General features: G+C 45.4%; 6 protein-coding genes across 6 annotated transcripts; 3 read left to right on the forward strand and 3 right to left on the reverse strand.

Moving 5' to 3' along the window:
* Positions 1-76: 76 nt before the first annotated feature.
* Positions 77-4,921, forward strand: KL928_001159 (uncharacterized protein; the record flags this gene model as incomplete). The annotated part of the gene is made up of 1 exon (XM_043201493.1): positions 77-4,921. One exon carries the CDS (start codon positions 77-79, stop codon positions 4,919-4,921), a length of 4,845 nt encoding a protein of 1,614 aa, XP_043061618.1.
* Positions 4,922-4,972: 51 nt separating this feature from the next.
* On the reverse strand, positions 4,973-5,840 carry KL928_001160 (uncharacterized protein; the record flags this gene model as incomplete). Its single annotated transcript, XM_043201495.1, has 2 exons — positions 4,973-5,469; positions 5,813-5,840. The coding sequence occupies 2 exons, from the start codon at positions 5,838-5,840 to the stop codon at positions 4,973-4,975; spliced, it is 525 nt and encodes a 174-aa protein (XP_043061619.1).
* Positions 5,841-6,004: 164 nt separating this feature from the next.
* Positions 6,005-6,619, forward strand: KL928_001161 (uncharacterized protein; the record flags this gene model as incomplete). Its single annotated transcript, XM_043201496.1, has 1 exon — positions 6,005-6,619. The coding sequence occupies one exon, from the start codon at positions 6,005-6,007 to the stop codon at positions 6,617-6,619; it is 615 nt and encodes a 204-aa protein (XP_043061620.1).
* Positions 6,620-6,835: 216 nt separating this feature from the next.
* Positions 6,836-8,617, forward strand: KL928_001162 (uncharacterized protein; the record flags this gene model as incomplete). Its single annotated transcript, XM_043201497.1, has 1 exon — positions 6,836-8,617. The coding sequence occupies one exon, from the start codon at positions 6,836-6,838 to the stop codon at positions 8,615-8,617; it is 1,782 nt and encodes a 593-aa protein (XP_043061621.1).
* Positions 8,618-8,775: 158 nt separating this feature from the next.
* On the reverse strand, positions 8,776-14,424 carry KL928_001163 (uncharacterized protein; the record flags this gene model as incomplete). Its single annotated transcript, XM_043201498.1, has 1 exon — positions 8,776-14,424. One exon carries the CDS (start codon positions 14,422-14,424, stop codon positions 8,776-8,778), a length of 5,649 nt encoding a protein of 1,882 aa, XP_043061622.1.
* Positions 14,425-15,357: 933 nt separating this feature from the next.
* KL928_001164 (uncharacterized protein) lies at positions 15,358-18,273 on the reverse strand (the record flags this gene model as incomplete). Its single annotated transcript, XM_043201499.1, has 1 exon — positions 15,358-18,273. One exon carries the CDS (start codon positions 18,271-18,273, stop codon positions 15,358-15,360), a length of 2,916 nt encoding a protein of 971 aa, XP_043061623.1.
* Between the last annotated feature and the right edge of the window lie 79 nt (positions 18,274-18,352).

The raw sequence follows: 18,352 nt of genomic DNA on the forward strand, positions 1-18,352 counted from the left end.
AGTCTTGTATACCAAGGTAGCCGCGATAGAGTCCGTTTAACCAGCGCGCTTGACATATCTGGAGTTAGTCTTCCACATGACTTCGTCTTCAGAGCGTCCGAATGGTATTCCCACCATCACGGTGGAGCAAGAGACTTCATCGGAGGGACCCTTATCCAAACCAGTGAAAACTCGGAAACGTGGCTTTAGTCTCCGAACGCAGCTCTTCAGCAAGAACGTTGTGCAGTCTGCCGAGAACTACCTAACGACTCCCGAGATCGAGCTCAAACAGGTGGATAATTCTTATCTCGCTGATGAGCTCGACGTCTTTAGACATGATGATTCATCAGCAAATCAAAACAACCTCTATGGCAGCTCTGCGTCGCTCAATCAGTCTGTGATTGATCTGAACGATGAACCGCAATACAAGTACAATTATACACAGCGAACGACGAGCAAATATCATTTCATCAAGGCCACCTTGAATGCTCTCATGGGAGTCTCCAATGCTCCAGAGTCCAAGGGTGGCCGCCGTCTCCCGATCACGGTCAACCTTAAACGAAGTGAAGAGCCATCTATAACCAATAAGAAAGGAGAGGTGCTGCTGCTTGATAACCGCACAAATCAGCCCTACGTGAACAACGTCATTACCTCATCTAAATACACCCTGTTGAGTTTTCTTCCCCGACAACTGATTGCTCAATTTTCCAAGCTGGCCAATTGCTACTTCATGACTGTGGCCATATTGCAGCTGATACCCTCGTGGTCAACGACAGGTACTTCCACCACAATCATTCCCCTCTCTATTTTCATCTCGATATCTATATTGAGAGAAGGCTGGGACGATCTGAGACGACATAAACTGGACAAGGTCGAAAATAACAAACCAGGTACAGTGCTCAAGATGGGGACCTCCCACTATTCGTCGCATTACGTTTACAGCAAAAGTGCAACATCTTTCTCGCGATTGAGATCGAGCACTCAGTTCTTTGATACCGATGATTTAGACTCGCAAGACGAGAACATGATATTCGACGAAAACTCCTTCGTTAACGAACAGCTTCTCAGCAAAGAGGGAATTTCGACAATACACACTAGATGGAAGAACATTAAAGTGGGAGACATCGTGAAGATTGAATGTGATGAATGGGTGCCAGCGGACGTTGTTCTACTCACTTCAACAAACGACATGGGAGAGACCCTGGTAGAGACTATGGCTTTGGACGGAGAAACGAATTTGAAGTCCAAGCTGCCAAATCAGGAACTCCACAAATTAGCCAACTCAATAGAAGGGCTGCGCAAACTGAAAGCCAATATTCATTGTGAAGATCCAAACTCGGATCTCTACAACTTTGAGGGATCATTGGACATCGAAGACCCTGCATCTCACGAAACTAGAAAATTTGCATTGGGCCCCGAAAATATCATTTACAGAGGGTCCATTATCCGAAACACTGATTCGTGTTTGGGGGTGGTTGTTTTTAGTGGTGAGGAAACGAAAATCAGAATGAACTCCATCAAGAACCCCCGAATCAAGGCACCGAAACTGCAAAGATCAATTAACTACATAGTCGCGTTTATGGTTTTTGTGGTTGCCTCGCTATCTATGTTTTCTTTTATGGCCGAGAGAGTGTTTTACAACAGATACGGAGACAAGAACTGGTACATCAGAGGCGAAGATGCTGGTATTGCCCCAACAATCATGGGTTTCATCATCATGTACAACACCCTTATTCCTTTGTCTCTCTATGTTACCATGGAAATCATCAAGGCCGTTCAGATGGTTCTTTTGCAGTGGGATATTGACATGTACCATCCGCAATCGAACACTCCTGCTGAAGCGCGGACTGCCACTATTCTAGAAGAGCTGGGCCAAGTTAGCTATATTTTTTCAGACAAAACTGGTACCCTGACCGATAACGTTATGATTTTTCGCAAGTTTAGCGTATGCGGTACGCCTTGGATTCATGATATGGATCAGCCTGATGCAAAGGATCCGGATACGGCCCAAGTTCCGCTTACAGTGGACTCTCAAGATGGAGCTGCAGATTCGAGCAAAAGCGTAAATAAAGCAGGCACTACACCATTTGCAGGTCGATCAAGCATGTCATCCGTCAATCCAAGTTTAGTAACTGCGCAGACTGCCAAAATACAAAACTTAGATTTCAAACCCAGCATCAAGTCATCTGCGGAACTCATCAGGTATTTGCAGACAAATCCAAACACCATATATGCCAAGCGTGTGACATTCTTTCTTCTTTCTATTGCATTGTGTCACTCCTGTCTCCCGAAAAAAACCAAGACAGATTCCGTTCCCGAGATGGATACTATGGAAGGATTCGAGGATGAAATGGAGTCCATAGACTACCAGGCTTCTTCTCCTGATGAACTGGCTCTAGTTCAGGCAGCCTGCGAGATGGGTTTTGTTTTGTTCGAGAAGAAACAGAAAACTGTCACTCTCAAGCTGCACCCGCACGGATTTGATAAAGAGCCTGTGTTTGAAGACTATGAAATTCTTGATGTGGTTGAATTCTCCTCAAACAGAAAACGAATGTCCGTGATACTTAGACTCCCGGATTCGAAGATTGTTCTATTCTGTAAGGGAGCAGACAATGTCATCATGGAGAGACTGCGGAACTCCCAAGTGGCCTGTTCGAAACAACAAGAGTTTTCGCGGAGCGTGGCCGATCGGAAACGGTATGAGGCAGAACTGATTTTACAGCGACGGTCGATGGATTCTGTCCGTTCTAGAGAGGGGCGGAGCTCGACTTCTTCAATTCCAAGACCAAGTTTGAGTCTGTCTCGTTCTTCCGTGGAGGGCGTGTCACCTATCCGCATGGGTCATGCATCCAGAGCTATAGACTCTGTTCTCTCGGAAGACTCCGAAAGACACGAACTTGAAGAGATCAAGAGCAAAGCTAGAAGATCTTTGCAGTTGAAACAGGCGGAAAAATACAACCTGCGCGAAGAGGTGTCCTACATTCCGTCAGATAGACTTGTCGTTAACGATGAATACGTTCTAGAGAAGACAATTGAACATGTGGAGGACTTTTCAACGGAAGGCCTGAGAACTTTGCTTTACTCGTACCGTTATCTCTCTGAAGAGGTTTATTCAGAATGGTCCCAAAAATATGGCAAGGCAAAGACCTCTCTGACAAACCGTGCTGAACTCGTTGAGAAAATTGGCTGTCAGTTGGAAGAGAACTTGGAACTTTTGGGAGCCACTGCCATAGAAGACAAACTGCAAAAGGGGGTCCCAGCTGCTATTGAAAAGCTTAGACGAGCAGGAATAAAGCTTTGGATGCTAACGGGAGATAAAAGGGAGACTGCTATCAACATTGGATACTCTTGTCGACTGATCAAGGACTATTCGAAAGTGATTGTTCTTTCTAATGATGAAGGGACGGAAAGGCTGTCTTCCATGATGACAGCTGCGGAGCTCGAAATTGAAGAAGGAAACGTGGCTCATTGTGTGGTGGTCGTTGATGGAGGCACTTTGTCGGATATTGAAATGGACAACACGTTGATGACGGTGTTTATTTCTCTCTGTATGAAGTCGGACTCTGTTATCTGTTGTCGTGCATCTCCCTCGCAGAAAGCCAAAATGGTGACAAGTGTTCGCAATTTAAATAAGTCAAAAGTGACTCTTGCCATTGGAGATGGTGCAAACGATATCGCCATGATTCAAAGCGCAGACGTTGGCGTTGGAATTACCGGTAAGGAAGGCTTGCAGGCTGCGAGAACATCGGATTATTCCATCGCTCAATTCCGGTACTTGCTAAAGCTCTTGCTGGTTCACGGTCGCTACAACTACATCAGGACTTCCAAATTTGTTCTCTGCACATTCTACAAGGAACTGCTTTTCTACTTGACACAGCTACTGTACCAGAGATACACGCTTTTTACTGGAACATCATTGTATGAGTCGTGGTCTTTGTCGATGTTCAATACATTGTTCACGTCTTTGCCAGTGTTGTGTATTGGTATGTTTGACAAGGACCTTCGGCCATCGACTCTCATTGCTGTTCCCGAGCTGTACGCGAAGGGACGAAACTACGAGTCGTTCAATTTCAAATTGTTCCTTTTCTGGTCCCTGCTGGCAGCTTCACAGAGCACAGCGCTGTGCTTCTGTTTGTGGAATGTTTATGGATTTCCTGCAACGCTGGATAACACAACCTATCCGCTGGGAGTGGTGATGTTCACTGTGCTGATCGTCATCATCAATGCAAAATGTAACATTATCGAGATGCACTCAATCACCAAGCTTTCCGTGATATCTTTCTGTGTGTCTGTTTTTGGCTGGCTCTTGTGGTGCGTGCTGCTCGTTGGACTATACAAAACGAAAGACAGCACCATATATTATGTTGCTCACGGGCTGTTCGAGCATTTTGGTAAAGATGTCACTTTCTGGGCCAGTATTCTGGTGCTGATTGTGGTCGGGCTTTCCGTGGATATGCTATTTCACTTGGTTAAAGTCAGTTTGTGGCCTACCGACACCGATACATTCCAAGTGCTCGAGAAGAATAACAAATTACGCAAGCAGATGGAATTGAATGCATTTGACGAACTAGCGCAGAGCTGGACATGGATGCATGAATCGCAGCTAGTCGAACAGGACATAGAAAACTACTCGAGCATGAAAAAGGGACTCTATCATTTCCGGTCATTGATGAAAAAGGGTTCCATTCATCCTTCCAAACAAACCAGAAAACGGAAGCAGACTCTTGTGAACCCCACAGAATTGCCCGCTGGGTCTCCAGCCAGCGTGACGATCGCATCATTTGACCTTTCAGATCAGGAGATGCTGCCTAGCGGCAAGGTTATTCGTCATCGAGGCGACGATCACGCTTTTGCACGCATCTTTAAAAAACAGGGAGAAACAAGGGATATAGAATCCATTTTAGACGAAAGAGTGAGACACCTAGAAGAATTGGAAAAATAAGTACATTGAATGAATAAAATATATTCGCCGTATACGCAATCTCAGTTACGCTTATTTCTTCTGCTTGACGTAGGAGATGAAGAGACCGTCTAGAACAGCAAAGGTGGCTGCTATTCCACCGGCCAGTGCCTTATTCTCTCTTTTGCTGATCCATTTGTTGAAAATGTCAGGGTCAGTTGAGAGAGCACAAACAGCTCCTGCTGTTCCAACGAGGGCAAGGAAGAGCTGAGAGGTGGTGACTGGGTTCTGTTTCACGGTCTCCACGCTGGTTGTGTAGAGGCTGGTGGCAGTACCCACGGCAGAATTGTAAGCCTTTTTGAAAAACTCCTTGACCTTGGCCTCTTTCTCTGGCAAGTCATCGTTGAAATCATCCACCTTTTTGGAAAGGTTATGGGAGACCTCGTCAATCTTCGATTTGGTTTGATGAGCCAAGGAATCCAGCTCCTTTTCAGTCTTGTCGGCAGACTTGTTCACCTTCTTCTGAACATCGTTGGCAGTGGCTTTAGTTTCTTGAGACCTATATTGGTTAGTCAGTTGGTTTTGTTCTACTTACATTTTACTAGTATGAGAGTATAAAGTGTGGGCAGGTTATTAATTGCTAGGAGGTTTCTATCGTACCACTTTCGGGCAGTGCTATTTAAATTGCTGCTGCAAGCTTAATTGCTATTGGGGCAGGACGAAAGGAATGTAGGTTTTGCGCGAATTTGAAATCCAAAACCTGAACTCTTAAGCTGCCCATGCTTCCGTGCACGGGATGATCTAGGTGATGTCCTTGAGCTATAAGAACGCTAGGTGGTTGGAATCATCAGATAAGGGCTCTAGAGAGATAAGACTATAATAATGGTCACGTGCATGATAGTCGTGTGATGGGGCGTTGTCAGAGATGTTTACGCGCAAGAAGCAGCACATCCGTACACATGGATCTTAAAGGGGTGGGGGATGCAGAACAATAGATCATTGTTTTTATTTTTTTCGCGATTAGCATCTCACGTGATCTTTTATTCTGGCCCAAACCCTCGGGAACTTGATTTTTTTCATCAAAATTTTTCAATTTCAACTAAACTCAAAACCAGTTAATCAACCATGGGTGCCTACAAATACCTCGAGGAGTTGCAAAGAAAGAAGCAGTCTGATGTCATGAGATTCCTTCTCAGAATCAGATGCTGGGAGTACAGACAGAAGACCGTGATCCACAGAGCTTCTAGACCATCTAGACCAGACAAGGCTAGAAGACTTGGATACAAGGCCAAGCAGGGCTTCGTCATCTTCAGAATTAGAGTCAGAAGAGGTGGCAGAAAGAGGCCTGTTCCAAAGGGTGCTACTTATGGTAAGCCAACCAACCAGGGTGTCAACCAATTGAAGTACCAAAAGGCTCTCAGATCTACTGCTGAAGAGAGAGTTGGAAGAAAGGCCGCCAACCTGAGAGTTTTGAACTCCTACTGGGTTAACGAGGACTCTACTTACAAGTACTACGAGGTTATTTGTGTTGACCCTCAACATAAGGCCATCAGAAGAGACCCAAGATACAACTGGATCTGCAACCCTGTCCACAAGCACAGAGAGGCCAGAGGTCTTACTGCTACTGGAAAGAAATCCAGAGGTATTGCCAAGGGTCATTTGTTCAACAAGACCAGAAAGGGAAGAAGACACACCTGGAAACAACACAACACCTTGTCTTTGTGGAGATACAGAAAATAAGCTGGGTGTTGAGGCCGCTGTTAGGGCTTTGTTCGTGTTTATATTTCGAAGTAACTTAATCGAATAAAGTGTTGACAACCTGACAATTACGGTAAAATCGGTATGACGTTTAATTTGTCTGCTTCCTCTAATTTTTTTTTAGCTCATGATCAATTAATTTTACCAATTTTACAGGAATTCGGTTGAGAAACTGTCTAGTAAATTTTATAATCAATCATGAGCAAATCGAGCAAATCCAAAATTGCCATTCTCTCTGTTTACGACAAGACAGGTCTTCTGGATCTCGCCAAAGGTCTTGTCCAAGCTGATGTGAGACTTCTCGCATCTGGAGGAACCGCCAAATTGCTCAGAGAATCTGGTTTCCCTGTGGAAGACGTCTCCAGTATCACTCATGCTCCTGAGATGCTGGGAGGGCGTGTTAAAACTCTTCATCCAGCTGTCCATGGTGGTATTCTTGCCAGAAATAACGAGTCTGACGAAAAAGATCTTGCCGAACAAAACATTGACATGGTTGATTTTGTCGTCTGTAACTTGTACCCATTCAAGCAGACTGTTGCTAAGATCAACGTGACCATCGACGAGGCAGTTGAGGAAATTGATATTGGTGGTGTTACTCTTCTGAGAGCTGCGGCCAAGAACCATTCCAGAGTCACTATTCTGTCTGATCCTAAAGATTACTCCAAGTTCTTGGAGGAGCTGGCCACTAAGGGCGATGTTTCTCCTGAAGCTAGACAAATTTTTGCTTTGAAGGCATTTGAGCACACTGCTGATTATGACAGTGCAATTTCCGACTTTTTCAGAAAAAGATACTCCGAGGGTGTTTCTCAACTACCTTTGAGGTACGGTGCCAATCCTCACCAAAAGCCAGCACAGGCTTTCGTGACCGAAGGAGAACTTCCGTTCAAGGTCTTGAGCGGCTCTCCAGGCTACATTAACTTATTGGACGCATTGAACTCCTGGCCTCTGGTCAAGGAGTTGTCTGCCTCGTTGAACCTTCCAGCCGCCGCTTCGTTCAAGCATGTTTCTCCAGCTGGTGCAGCTGTTGGTCTTCCATTGTCGGATCTGGAGAAGAAGATCTATTTTGTTAGCGAGATTGAGAATCTCTCTCCGTTGGCCAATGCATACGCTAGAGCCAGAGGTGCCGACAGAATGTCGTCTTTTGGTGACTTCATTGCACTCTCCAACATTGTTGATGTTCCAACTGCATCCATCATTTCCAAAGAAGTCAGCGATGGTGTGATTGCCCCAGGGTACGAGCCGGCTGCTCTAGAGATCCTAAAGAAGAAGAAGGGTGGCAAGTATTGTGTCTTGCAAATTGATCCAAATTACACCCCAAAGACTACCGAATCTAGACAGGTTTACGGTATCACTTTGCAACAAAAGAGAAACGATGCCATTATCAACTCTTCTTCGTTCAAGGACTTTGTTTCTAAGAACACTGCCTTGACAGAGCAGGCTTCGATCGACTTGACTGTTGCTACCATTGCTCTCAAATACACTCAATCTAATTCCGTCTGTTACGCAAAGAACGGTATGGTTATTGGTTTGGGAGCCGGACAACAGTCCAGAATCCACTGTACTAGACTGGCCGGAGACAAGGCAGACAACTGGTGGTTGAGACACCACCCAAGAGTCCTGGGCTTCAAATGGGCCAAGGGTGTCAAGAGACCAGACAAGTCGAACGCTATTGATCTATTTGTCACTGGTCAAATCCCAACCGAGGAGCCAGAAAAGAGTGAGTACGAATCTAAATTTGAGGAAGTCCCAACTCCACTCACTGCCCAAGAGAGACAAGAGTGGCTCAAGAAATTGACAGACGTGTCTTTGTCCTCGGACGCCTTCTTCCCATTCCCAGACAACATCCACAGAGCTGCCAGATCTGGAGTGAAGTTTGTTGCTGCTCCAACTGGCTCTGTTATGGACAGAGCCGTTTTTGATGCTGCTGACTCTTACGAGATGGTTTACGTGGAAAACCCTATCAGATTGTTCCACCATTAAACATGTTTTAATACTGATACTGTTATAGTACTGTTATGATAACTGTATCTCAAAATATAACCAAACGCAGATATATATAGTTTTCAGGATGGATTCAAAAAGTCCAACTAGTGTACACTTTGCTATGTCTTGTACTTTTTAATTCAGTGACGCTTCACTCATGCTTTGGTGGACCAGGTGGCCAAAGAGGTGGTGGTGGTCCAGTGGTGGGTTAATCCACTAGTACCGTATCCAGTGTCGTTATTGTCCTGGTGTCTTGGTTGGAACAATCCCTCAGCAAACTCTGGCAGGGTTCCGACCTGTTTCTCAATGTCGACATTCTTCAAAGATCCAACCGCGGCTGGTGCAGCAATCAGAACGATGAAGATGATGAAAATACCGAAGTACAGAACAGAGTATTTTCTCACCATTCTTTTTCTCAATCTGGCCTGTTTGAGAGAATAGATTGGCGGTCTGATCTGTCTGCTTGGCTTCAGCCAGAAAAGCATCAAAGAGTGCCATCTATCGATCAGGGGAATGCAGAGGATTGGGAATTGCAAGAACAGAATCACATGTCCCAAAACAAAGTCACCGGCAAAGTGAGACATCTCAATGATCTTAGCGCAGAATTCTCTGGATGGCTGAGTCCATGCTGACCATCCAAGTCCAGATCCATACCATTTTCCTGTCCAGAAAGCGACGTTGGCGTGGTCACTCTTGAATTCCCTGGTCAGGAACAACAAGGTCATAAATTTGAAAATCAATCTTTGGACGTAGATCATGGTGATCAATCCAATCAGCATTCTGCCAAAGTGGAATCCTTCCAAAACCCACATCACAATAAAGAAGACAAGGTTGATCACAACTGCGGTTCCGTGAGCAACGGCAGCCATGACAGCACCTGTCTTCTTACAGCACAGCCCAAGCATTGGGCCTGCACAACAAGACATACCCAAACAAACGAACAAGACACCAATGTCAATGACGATTGGGGCCAAAGAGCAAATGACCAATCTCAACACAGAGTTAACTGGCTCGGGATCAACCACACCAGTCTGAGCGTTCATGAAAGTGTAAGCAATGAAACAACCAGCAGTGTAAAGAAGACATGGCAAAGTATCAGAGAAGAAGACGTTGGATCTGTGAGCTCTTGCAGCATCACCAGCGGCCTTCTCGGAGTCATCACCGATGACCTTTCTCTTGAAACCGGCGACTCTGGATCTGGTCAATCTAATGTAGCCAATCCAAGAGTTTCTATGCCATTTGGTGTTACCTCTGGACAACCATCTGATGAAGTCTCTGTAGTCAATAAAGTAATCCTCCCAAGAGAATTGATGTGGGTTGAACACAAATGGAGAAAACATCAAGGCAACAATGGAAATCCAGAACCACAGAAGAGCAGCTTGCCAGTGTGCGACTGTACCGAACAGCAACATAATCATACATCTGGCTCCAACGTAAATGGTAGAGTCAGCAAATCTGGCATACAGCACAGAGAATGGAATTCTGGCAGTTGCGAAACCTCTTCCGGTGGAGATATATCTAGCACCACCAACGCAAATATCGTTCAACAAAGAGGAAGAATAGATTTGTGCAACGAACACTTCGAACAATGGAGAAAGAGACAGGAAGTGTCTACCGAATCTGTAAGCACACTTCCACACACCTCTCTCAATCAACTCTTGAACAAGCAATGGAACAAAGGCAATGAAGAAAACAATGAAAATCGACAATGTGTAACGTCTAATCCAGTCAATAGAAGGCATCAGTTGGTAACATCCCAAAGGATACTGAATGTCGGTAATTGGCTTGTTTCTGTCGTAGAGACACAAGATGGATTCATGAGAAAGAGAAGTCAGGTTGACCAAAGTCAACATGAACAACTGAAGAGACAATTGAATAAATAAGTTGTTGATGTGGAAACCCAAGTGAGCATAGTAGAAAGAAAGGAACCTGTCCAAAGGAAGCTGGGTACCCAAGTAGTAGTATTCTCTGGAGAGCATTTGTTCACCCATACCAGCACCAATCTTGGTAGTAAAGTTCAGGATGGATCCGAAACCAAGATCTCTTCCCTTACCACACTGGTAGTATTCACAGTGCTTGATTCTACCACCTCTGCACATTGCGACCATACCTGCGTAGATATCTTCGTTCAAGTGTAAACCTTTCTGAGCTTTGGAAACACCACCTCTAGTAGTCATGTAGATAGCATTCAGGAAATCAGGGTGACCATAGTGCAACTTGGCACCAATTTGAGCCAGAGTTCTTGCGAACAAGGTACCGAAGGTTTGCTCCTTACCAGCAGCAACGTCACCAAGGATACCAGAGTTCTCAGAGAAAATGTACTCTCTGGCACCAACAATTGCAACAGGGTGATGGATCTTACTGATTTCAGATTTCAGACCAGGAGCGTAAGGATTGACCTGTTCGACGTTCAGCTCCTCGAATTCAGCGAGAACAGATCTGATCTTCAGACACTCTTCCAGGTAATTGTCCTGGTTAGCATCAATCAGTTGCAAGTATTCACCTCTGGTGAAAATGATGGCATGATTTTGATTATCGGACTTACCGTCTCCCAAGATTGGGTTGCCGGAAAGCTGGACTCTGAACTTAGGTCTTCTTCTACCATTCTCCATAATTTCACAGTGCCCATCAATTAAAGCAGAGAAAATTCTTGGCTCGTCTCCCTCGTTTAGAGGTGGCTCTTCATCCAAGTAGGCGATTTGCAAGTCTGGGTAAGCACGAAGCAGGAACTCGGCATTCTCAAGCTCTTCCGGTTTGAATTTGGTTAAACGTTGCATAGAAACAACAAACTTGAACTTTCTTCTAGCCATTCTTTCAAGCTCTCTCTCCAATCCTTCAGCATTACCACCAAACATTTGGACAATCTCAGGGTTTTCAACACGGTAAAGAAGCTTGATTGCTCTGGAATAGTTCATGAAACCAGAAACAGTTCTGTACAAGGTTTGAGATCTCAAAGAAGCCCAAATTCTGGTTCTCAATGTGTACTCAGGAGCAGCAGACTTGAAACCAATACAGTAGAATGGCAAGTCATCAATCTCGTTCTTCATGTTGTCCTCATCCTTCTCCTCGCCGTTCTCAAACGCAGCCGTTTCCTCAGCCAAGATCTTAGTGTCCTTGACGAAACAATCCCACTCAACTGGATGCAGTTGTTTCAGGTATTCAAGCAAGGTCACTCTGGAGAACTGATCGTCCTCTCTAATGATTTCTCTCAATGAAAGCAGAATCTTTTCGGAGTAGTGAGGAGTGAAAACAGTAAAGGTAGGCATGTTATCCACAGGCAATGGTTCAGGGATAGGAGTGGCCAAAGATTGAGCAAAGAAAGAAATACGTCTTTCTGCTTCGGAGTTTCTTGGGAAGAACTCCGTCTCAAAGTTGTTGTCATCTTGGGAAACGAAGAAAGTTGGTGCCCTCAATGTACGCTTGCCCTCGATTTCGGATGGAACTTGGTGGTAAAGCAATTTCTGAACGTGATCAATGGCTAGCAAATGTTCTCTGTACATCGAGATGACAATAGCATTCCAGACTTGGGAGATCAGAACCTTCGGCTTGTACTTAATTTCCATGTCAGTGGTAGCCAAGACCTTGGAGTAGATTCTCTTTGGCAATCTGGTGAAAATGTTTCTCCAAGGTGTCAAAATGGAAATACCCAAGTAGAATGATCTTCCGACAGAGAACAAACAGTTGACCAAAATGTACCACATGTATGTATCCAGGAAGAACAACACCAAATCGGTAGCCATCATCAAACCCAGGGTGATTCTAGCCTGCTGTTTGCAAACCACATTGCCGTACCATTTTTCTCCATGACATCTCATAGTCATAGTGGACAAGTTTCTAATTGGATCTCTCAAAGACAGAATCAAAAAGAAATATGATTCAGTGTACTTTGCGAGGAAAACCAAAAACCACAAGAACCACGAAAGGTACATGTCCAATCCCTCCAAACGAGAGAAAGAGGCGGTGAAAGTTTGCGATGCCACATACTTTCTTGTGGACTTCTTCATGTAAGAAGTGAACAAACCTCCTAGAGGCATGACAGACAAGAACACGATTGTGGCAATGGCAATGAAGAACGACACAATGGAAACAACTTCGGCTGCTCTCGATTTGGTCTGCAAACCTGCCCATGCAAACACGAAAACAACAGGAGCAAGGTTGATTCCGAGGATCAAGAACAAGAAACCGAGTCTTCTAGACAAATGCTGAGCACCAGCCCAGGCTCTAGGAACAAACATCCATTCGAATAATGTGGCCAAGATGTTGATACCAACCGCGACAGTACCACCCAGAGCGGCAGAAGCCCACCTGGAGGAAGCAAGCGGTTGATTGTTGAGCACTTGGACATAGTTATGTGTGTAGAACGTTGGAGCGTTGTAGGCCACATACATCCAGAAAATGGAAATGTGCAACACCCAGATACGGTTGAAGTTGGTGATAATGTGCAACCAAGTTCTGACTTCCTTGTAAGTTTTGAAGAACACGTGGCTCCATTCGATTTCACCCAATTTGAAGTATCTCTCTTCAGCTGGGAAGTCGACCAACCTGGTGCCATCCTCCATAACAATTCTGGAAATACCTTCTGGATACCAGAAAAGCTGGTTGACATCATCATAACCAATGATGCTGTTGTGGTCCTTCTCACGCTTAACATAGCGGCCGTCGACAACCTCGTAAACTTGAGCCCTGATGAAGCGGTAAAGGGGGGTAATGACTCTGTTGAGGTAGTCACCTTCTGGAACAGGATCAGCCCTTTGTCTGCATGCTTCAGAGTTCAAATAATCTTGAGCACATTTGTAAATGAAGCACAAACACTCTGGAGTGAATCTGACCTGGTTCGCCTCACCCCAAAGCAAAAGCCACAGAGCGATCTGTCTAACACGTTCCAAAGGAGCCATCGCGTTCATTTTTGCCTTCCATCTGTAATCGGCGGCTTCCAAAGAGTTGTCACCTTCCAACTCACTCAAGGTTCTCTCTGTGTCCTCGCCATTCTCCTCGACAGCCTTTCTTGCTTTCTTGGACTTCTTCTTGGCTTTTCTGGCCTTTCTCGAGAGCTTACCAAGAGCCATATTACGGAATCCAACTTCATCGTCCAGATCCAGCTGAGCAGCAAAATACCATTTCTTGTAGTTGGCAGTGTCACCACCGATGTAGTCAGCATGCAAAGAAAGCAAGGCTTGGGCTGGTGACATTCTAGAGGCTCTGGAGTCCAGCATTGTCATGAAGTAGTCGAAAACGTTTCTCATAGAGTCTCTTTGGAAACCAAACTTGTTGGTCAAGTCAATAAAAACGTCCTCAATCTGCTCGATAGTAACCGGAGCCTGGTTGTCTGCAGTCCATGCAGGATATGGATCGGTGGGCAAAGCGACAATTCCCGATTGATCGTATGGGCCTGCGCCATAAACAGGGGTAGAGGCACCTGATGATCTTGGTCCGCCATAGCTCATTTGAGATGGAGTGTACTGAGTTCCGTATCCATCGTAAGGAGTGCCTGGAGCACCACCTGGACCGTAGCTAAAATCGGAATAAGCTTCCGGATCACGCGATCCTGGTTGGTCGTAGTACCCTTGCTGGTTCAAATTAGGATCTGAGGCATACTGTTGATCATAGCCTTGCTGATAGTAAGCGTCCTGCTGATCATAGCCTTGTGCGTAACCTTGGTAGTAAGGGTCTTGTGGATCGTAGTATTCCTGTTGACCCGGTTGACCAAAGGCATCTTCGGACTGGCTATAATTTTCGTTGTAATAGCCACCCTGTCCTTGGTTGACCCTATTCGGGTCATGATAGGTGTTATCGTTATACGACATCCCTATTTACTAAAGAAGGTTAGTATGATGATTTTGTATCTAAATTTCAGCTGAAACAGGCACCTCGGTACGGGCTATTTTTAAAAGTGCCGGTGGAGTTTCCCTTTGATCTGCGCGAATCTGCGGTGTAACAAAATTTTTCTGCTGCTCGGTACATAATATTTGCGGGCCGGCTGATATATTGGCACTGTGGAAACTGTGTCCGTTCTATGTCGACTGGAACACGCAGCAAACATCGTGAATATCGCGAGATCAAACTCTCAACTGAAGGATGAGGCCAACTTACCTTTCAAGTAAACGAATGAATATCAAATCAGTGTAACTCTAAGGGGTTCTCTGTGCGCGCTCGAATATACAACTTTATAACCCAGTTATATAAGGAGCTTGCGTCGTGATAGTGCTTTGCTCGAGATTAACACCCAGAGAGATAGTCAAAGAGTTAACAGCTTAAAAAAAAACAAAAAGGTAAAACAGGACAAATCCAGGGTGGATCCTGTGCCAGATCGAAAGCAAAATGTACTGCGCCACATCCAGGTGTTTTATGGTTTTTTATCGCGGTAGGAAAATATAATTGGACGTGGCGCATCTATGCGGCCTATCCGAAAGGGTTATGAAATTCTATATTTAGACTTGGCAACCTTACGGTTACATCCACCAATTGCATGGCGTCTATCTCATTTCAACACTTTCATATCAAACATCGTTTCTTTGCCTCCGCCCCTGTCATTTTGGATCCCGACCTGGCTACTAAAAATAGCCAAGCCTCGATTTCTTTTTCACTCAGGCTCCCATCACGTGTTACCCGGTTTTTTTTTCAGAGGACAAATATGAGCGTGTCTGTTTTTCCTTCTCCTTTATTGAAAAATTCTCTACACCGTGTTTTTGCAGCAATTTACATTGTTGTACATTAATTATCAGCAATTACTGACGGAACTAATTGGCCGATGTGCGAATGCCGTCAACAATCGCTGCCACATATTTTCTAGCCACCTCAGACCGCACTCCGCCTTCGATCTTCTCGCCAAGCTGTTCGAAATTAGTTAGGCTAGCGAATTTCCGCGCTTTTGAGCGCATTATTTCAAAGCACCCGTGCAGACCCCAGCGTAATTCGGTGTCTTGATCTGCGCTTTCTTCTGTCTCCACAGTGCCTAAGATCATTTCCTCGCGATCGTCGCCCAGCTTTTCGATCAGAAGGTCGATATGCTCGATGATCTTGTTGTAAAACGTCTGTAACAAGTCTTTTGACTCGGCCTCTGACCCAGAGCTCGCCACCATCCGGTCGAAAAGCTCACTAGCATAGACCTGGCTAATCATAGTCAAACTCTCATTGTTAGCAAAAAAGGAGTCCACCAACTGCGTAGTAGAGATGAATCCCTTATTTTTAATTCTTTCCAAAATCAGGTAGCCAATTCTTGGTTCGTTGTTCCACAGGCGGAGAACGCCATCAATTAGCCATTTTTGACGTTCAGCGACTTCTTCCGCCTTCAGCAGCGGAAACTGATCGTTTTCCAAGTCTTCGTGCTCTCCTTCGGCTGCAGGAAGACCAAGCACCTTGCGTAGCTTGGCCCCACAAAGCTCCAAAGCGCCACTTTCGACCACAGATAGCGAGCGCGAACCTATGATACATGTGGACTGGATCACAAGCGTCACAATGTAGCAGTCGATGTTGCCAATGAGATACTCTTCAGCTCCTGGATGTTCTGCAGATTCCTTGGCTATTTGTTCCTTTAGGAGCACAATCAAATCGTTGAACTGCTGCAACGACTCTCCTTCCTGAATGTTGGTGTAGATACTATGACAAAGCTCATGGTACGGGTGGTCCTCGTTGTTGAACAGATACTGGTCCACAATATGGTAGATATCGGCATTTCCCGCATCCTCCGTGATCGCCTCTATATTCTCCTCGGCCGCATAATTGGCCTCGTATGCAGACTCTGCGAGCTTTGATCCGAACAGTTTGCTGTCAAAGGTAACCACCTGTCTCTTGTCCCAAAGTGAGAGCCGCAAAAAGCGGTGGAACTCTGGGGGCAAAGTGGCTTTAACCGTTTGGGGAGTGCTAAGTCGTATCTCTCTACCAATAATATTCCTGAAAAGGTATATGGTCGGATGGTAGAATAGCTTGTCCAAAGTATTGAGATCGTCGATCCATTCAGCCCATTGCCAGTCAAACCCAAAATTGCTGAGTTGGGCAGTCATCCAGAGGATAAACCTCTCGCGAAGCTCAAAGTCCAGATATTTGAAGTTGGAATAGAAGTACCGAAAAGCGGTACCTAAAACTTTGGCAAAAGTGACCTTGTCTTCCGAGTCAGGCGCCCGTCTCACATTCGCCCAATCTCTTCCACATGTATCTGCCAGAAGCATCTGGTAGTACACGGTGGGGCTTGGCGCATCTGAAAGATGGAACATAAGGTCCAAGATGGCTTCGGTGACTACCTGCTCCATTTTCCACGTCGAGGTGTAGCCCTGGTCAAATTCTTGTTGGACATATGTTGCGGACTGAATCATAGACTCTTTGATCTGTGGATCGAGCTCCTCGTTATTCTCCAAGCTACTAATCAAATCCACGCCCGAGTTGAGATTGTTGAGGATCGTGAGTTTGTCGATGGAAGAGTTAGGTTTGGAGAACAATTTCTCGTTGAAAAACACATTCAGTGACAAAAGTTGTCTAGAAACAGTAACGCGGTTGAACTCCATGTTCTGAACAATGTCCTGAGTCACGTCTCTCAAAATTATAGAAAGGTAGGACTCGACTGGAGGAACCGTATCGAAACCAGTGACCGAAGGCAAGAAGCACTCCAAGACATAGCGCGGATCCTTCCAAAGAGAATCGATATTGCCCCGCAAATTGTACGAAGCCCAATGCTCGCCAGATGGAATGTTAAAGTGCTGGAACTGGTGCCTCTCAACGTCCTCAGGCTCGTGAGACTTGACAATCTGCTGTAAGTCGACGAAAAAGGGAAGCTCTTTGTCGACAGCTTCCAGGGCAGGAAGAGTCAGTTTCACAAGTTCCTTGGCTTCGTATGGTCTGTTAGAAGGCTTAAAATGTCTGTAGTTGGCCTGGATTTCCTCAGAGATATCCACGAGCTTAAACTTGCGTGCAATTTCGAGTACACGGTCCCAAAAGCCCTCATCTTTCTGCACCGCAAAGTGATACGGCACAGATACTAGCACGTTGAAATAGAGCAGCTGGGCAACGGCAACCCGCTGGGCAGAGTTTTCTTGCAGCTCGACGGCTAGCTCCAGCAATTGCTCGTAGGTCTTTGTGATTGGATCAGCAGACACCATCATTGGGCTCAGTACGGCCACCAAACGCAAAAGAAGTTTGAGTCTAGTAATCACGCCGCACTCGCTCGATTCCAACACGTCGTCGTTAGCAACTTTAATCTGTTCGAATAGGTCCTGTATTTGCGAATGCAAATACTCCAGAACGTACTGACCGGCTTTGGGGTTTTTGAAATTCGTCAGCTGGACCAATGCACCAACAATGAACACCTTTTGGGGCTGTTCAACCGTCAATGCCACTAAGAATTCGAGAAGCGAGTTGCGCAAAAAATCATCGGTGTCGATCTCCTGCGCGATTGAATTTGACACGTTCTCCAGGTCGAGAGACAGCTGTTGGGGAAACTCGCCAATTTTGCCAATCTCAGCGCAAATGTTCTTGGCCAACTCCACCTCACGTGGCAATAAGGCCCGTCTAGGCCTCTTGGCCCACGACTCTGACTGCTGATACCCTCCTGAAGGCACCTCTGGTAGAGATTTTCCAGGCAACTCAGAAGCTCCTGAAAACGACGGCTCGTATCCCTCATCATCAGAAACGCTTCTCTTGCGCTTGTGCGGAGGGTCTTCCATATTCGAAATGGATTTTAGTATTCAATATACAAATGAAAAAATTCACTTTTTTATTTTTCGTATCTATTCGTACTATCTT

This window comes from Ogataea angusta (genome assembly GCF_019207475.1).
Source record: "Ogataea angusta isolate 61-244 chromosome Unknown 61-244_NODE_2_length_1002155_cov_89.706849, whole genome shotgun sequence".
NCBI classification, from domain to species: Eukaryota; Fungi; Ascomycota; class Pichiomycetes; order Pichiales; family Pichiaceae; genus Ogataea; species Ogataea angusta.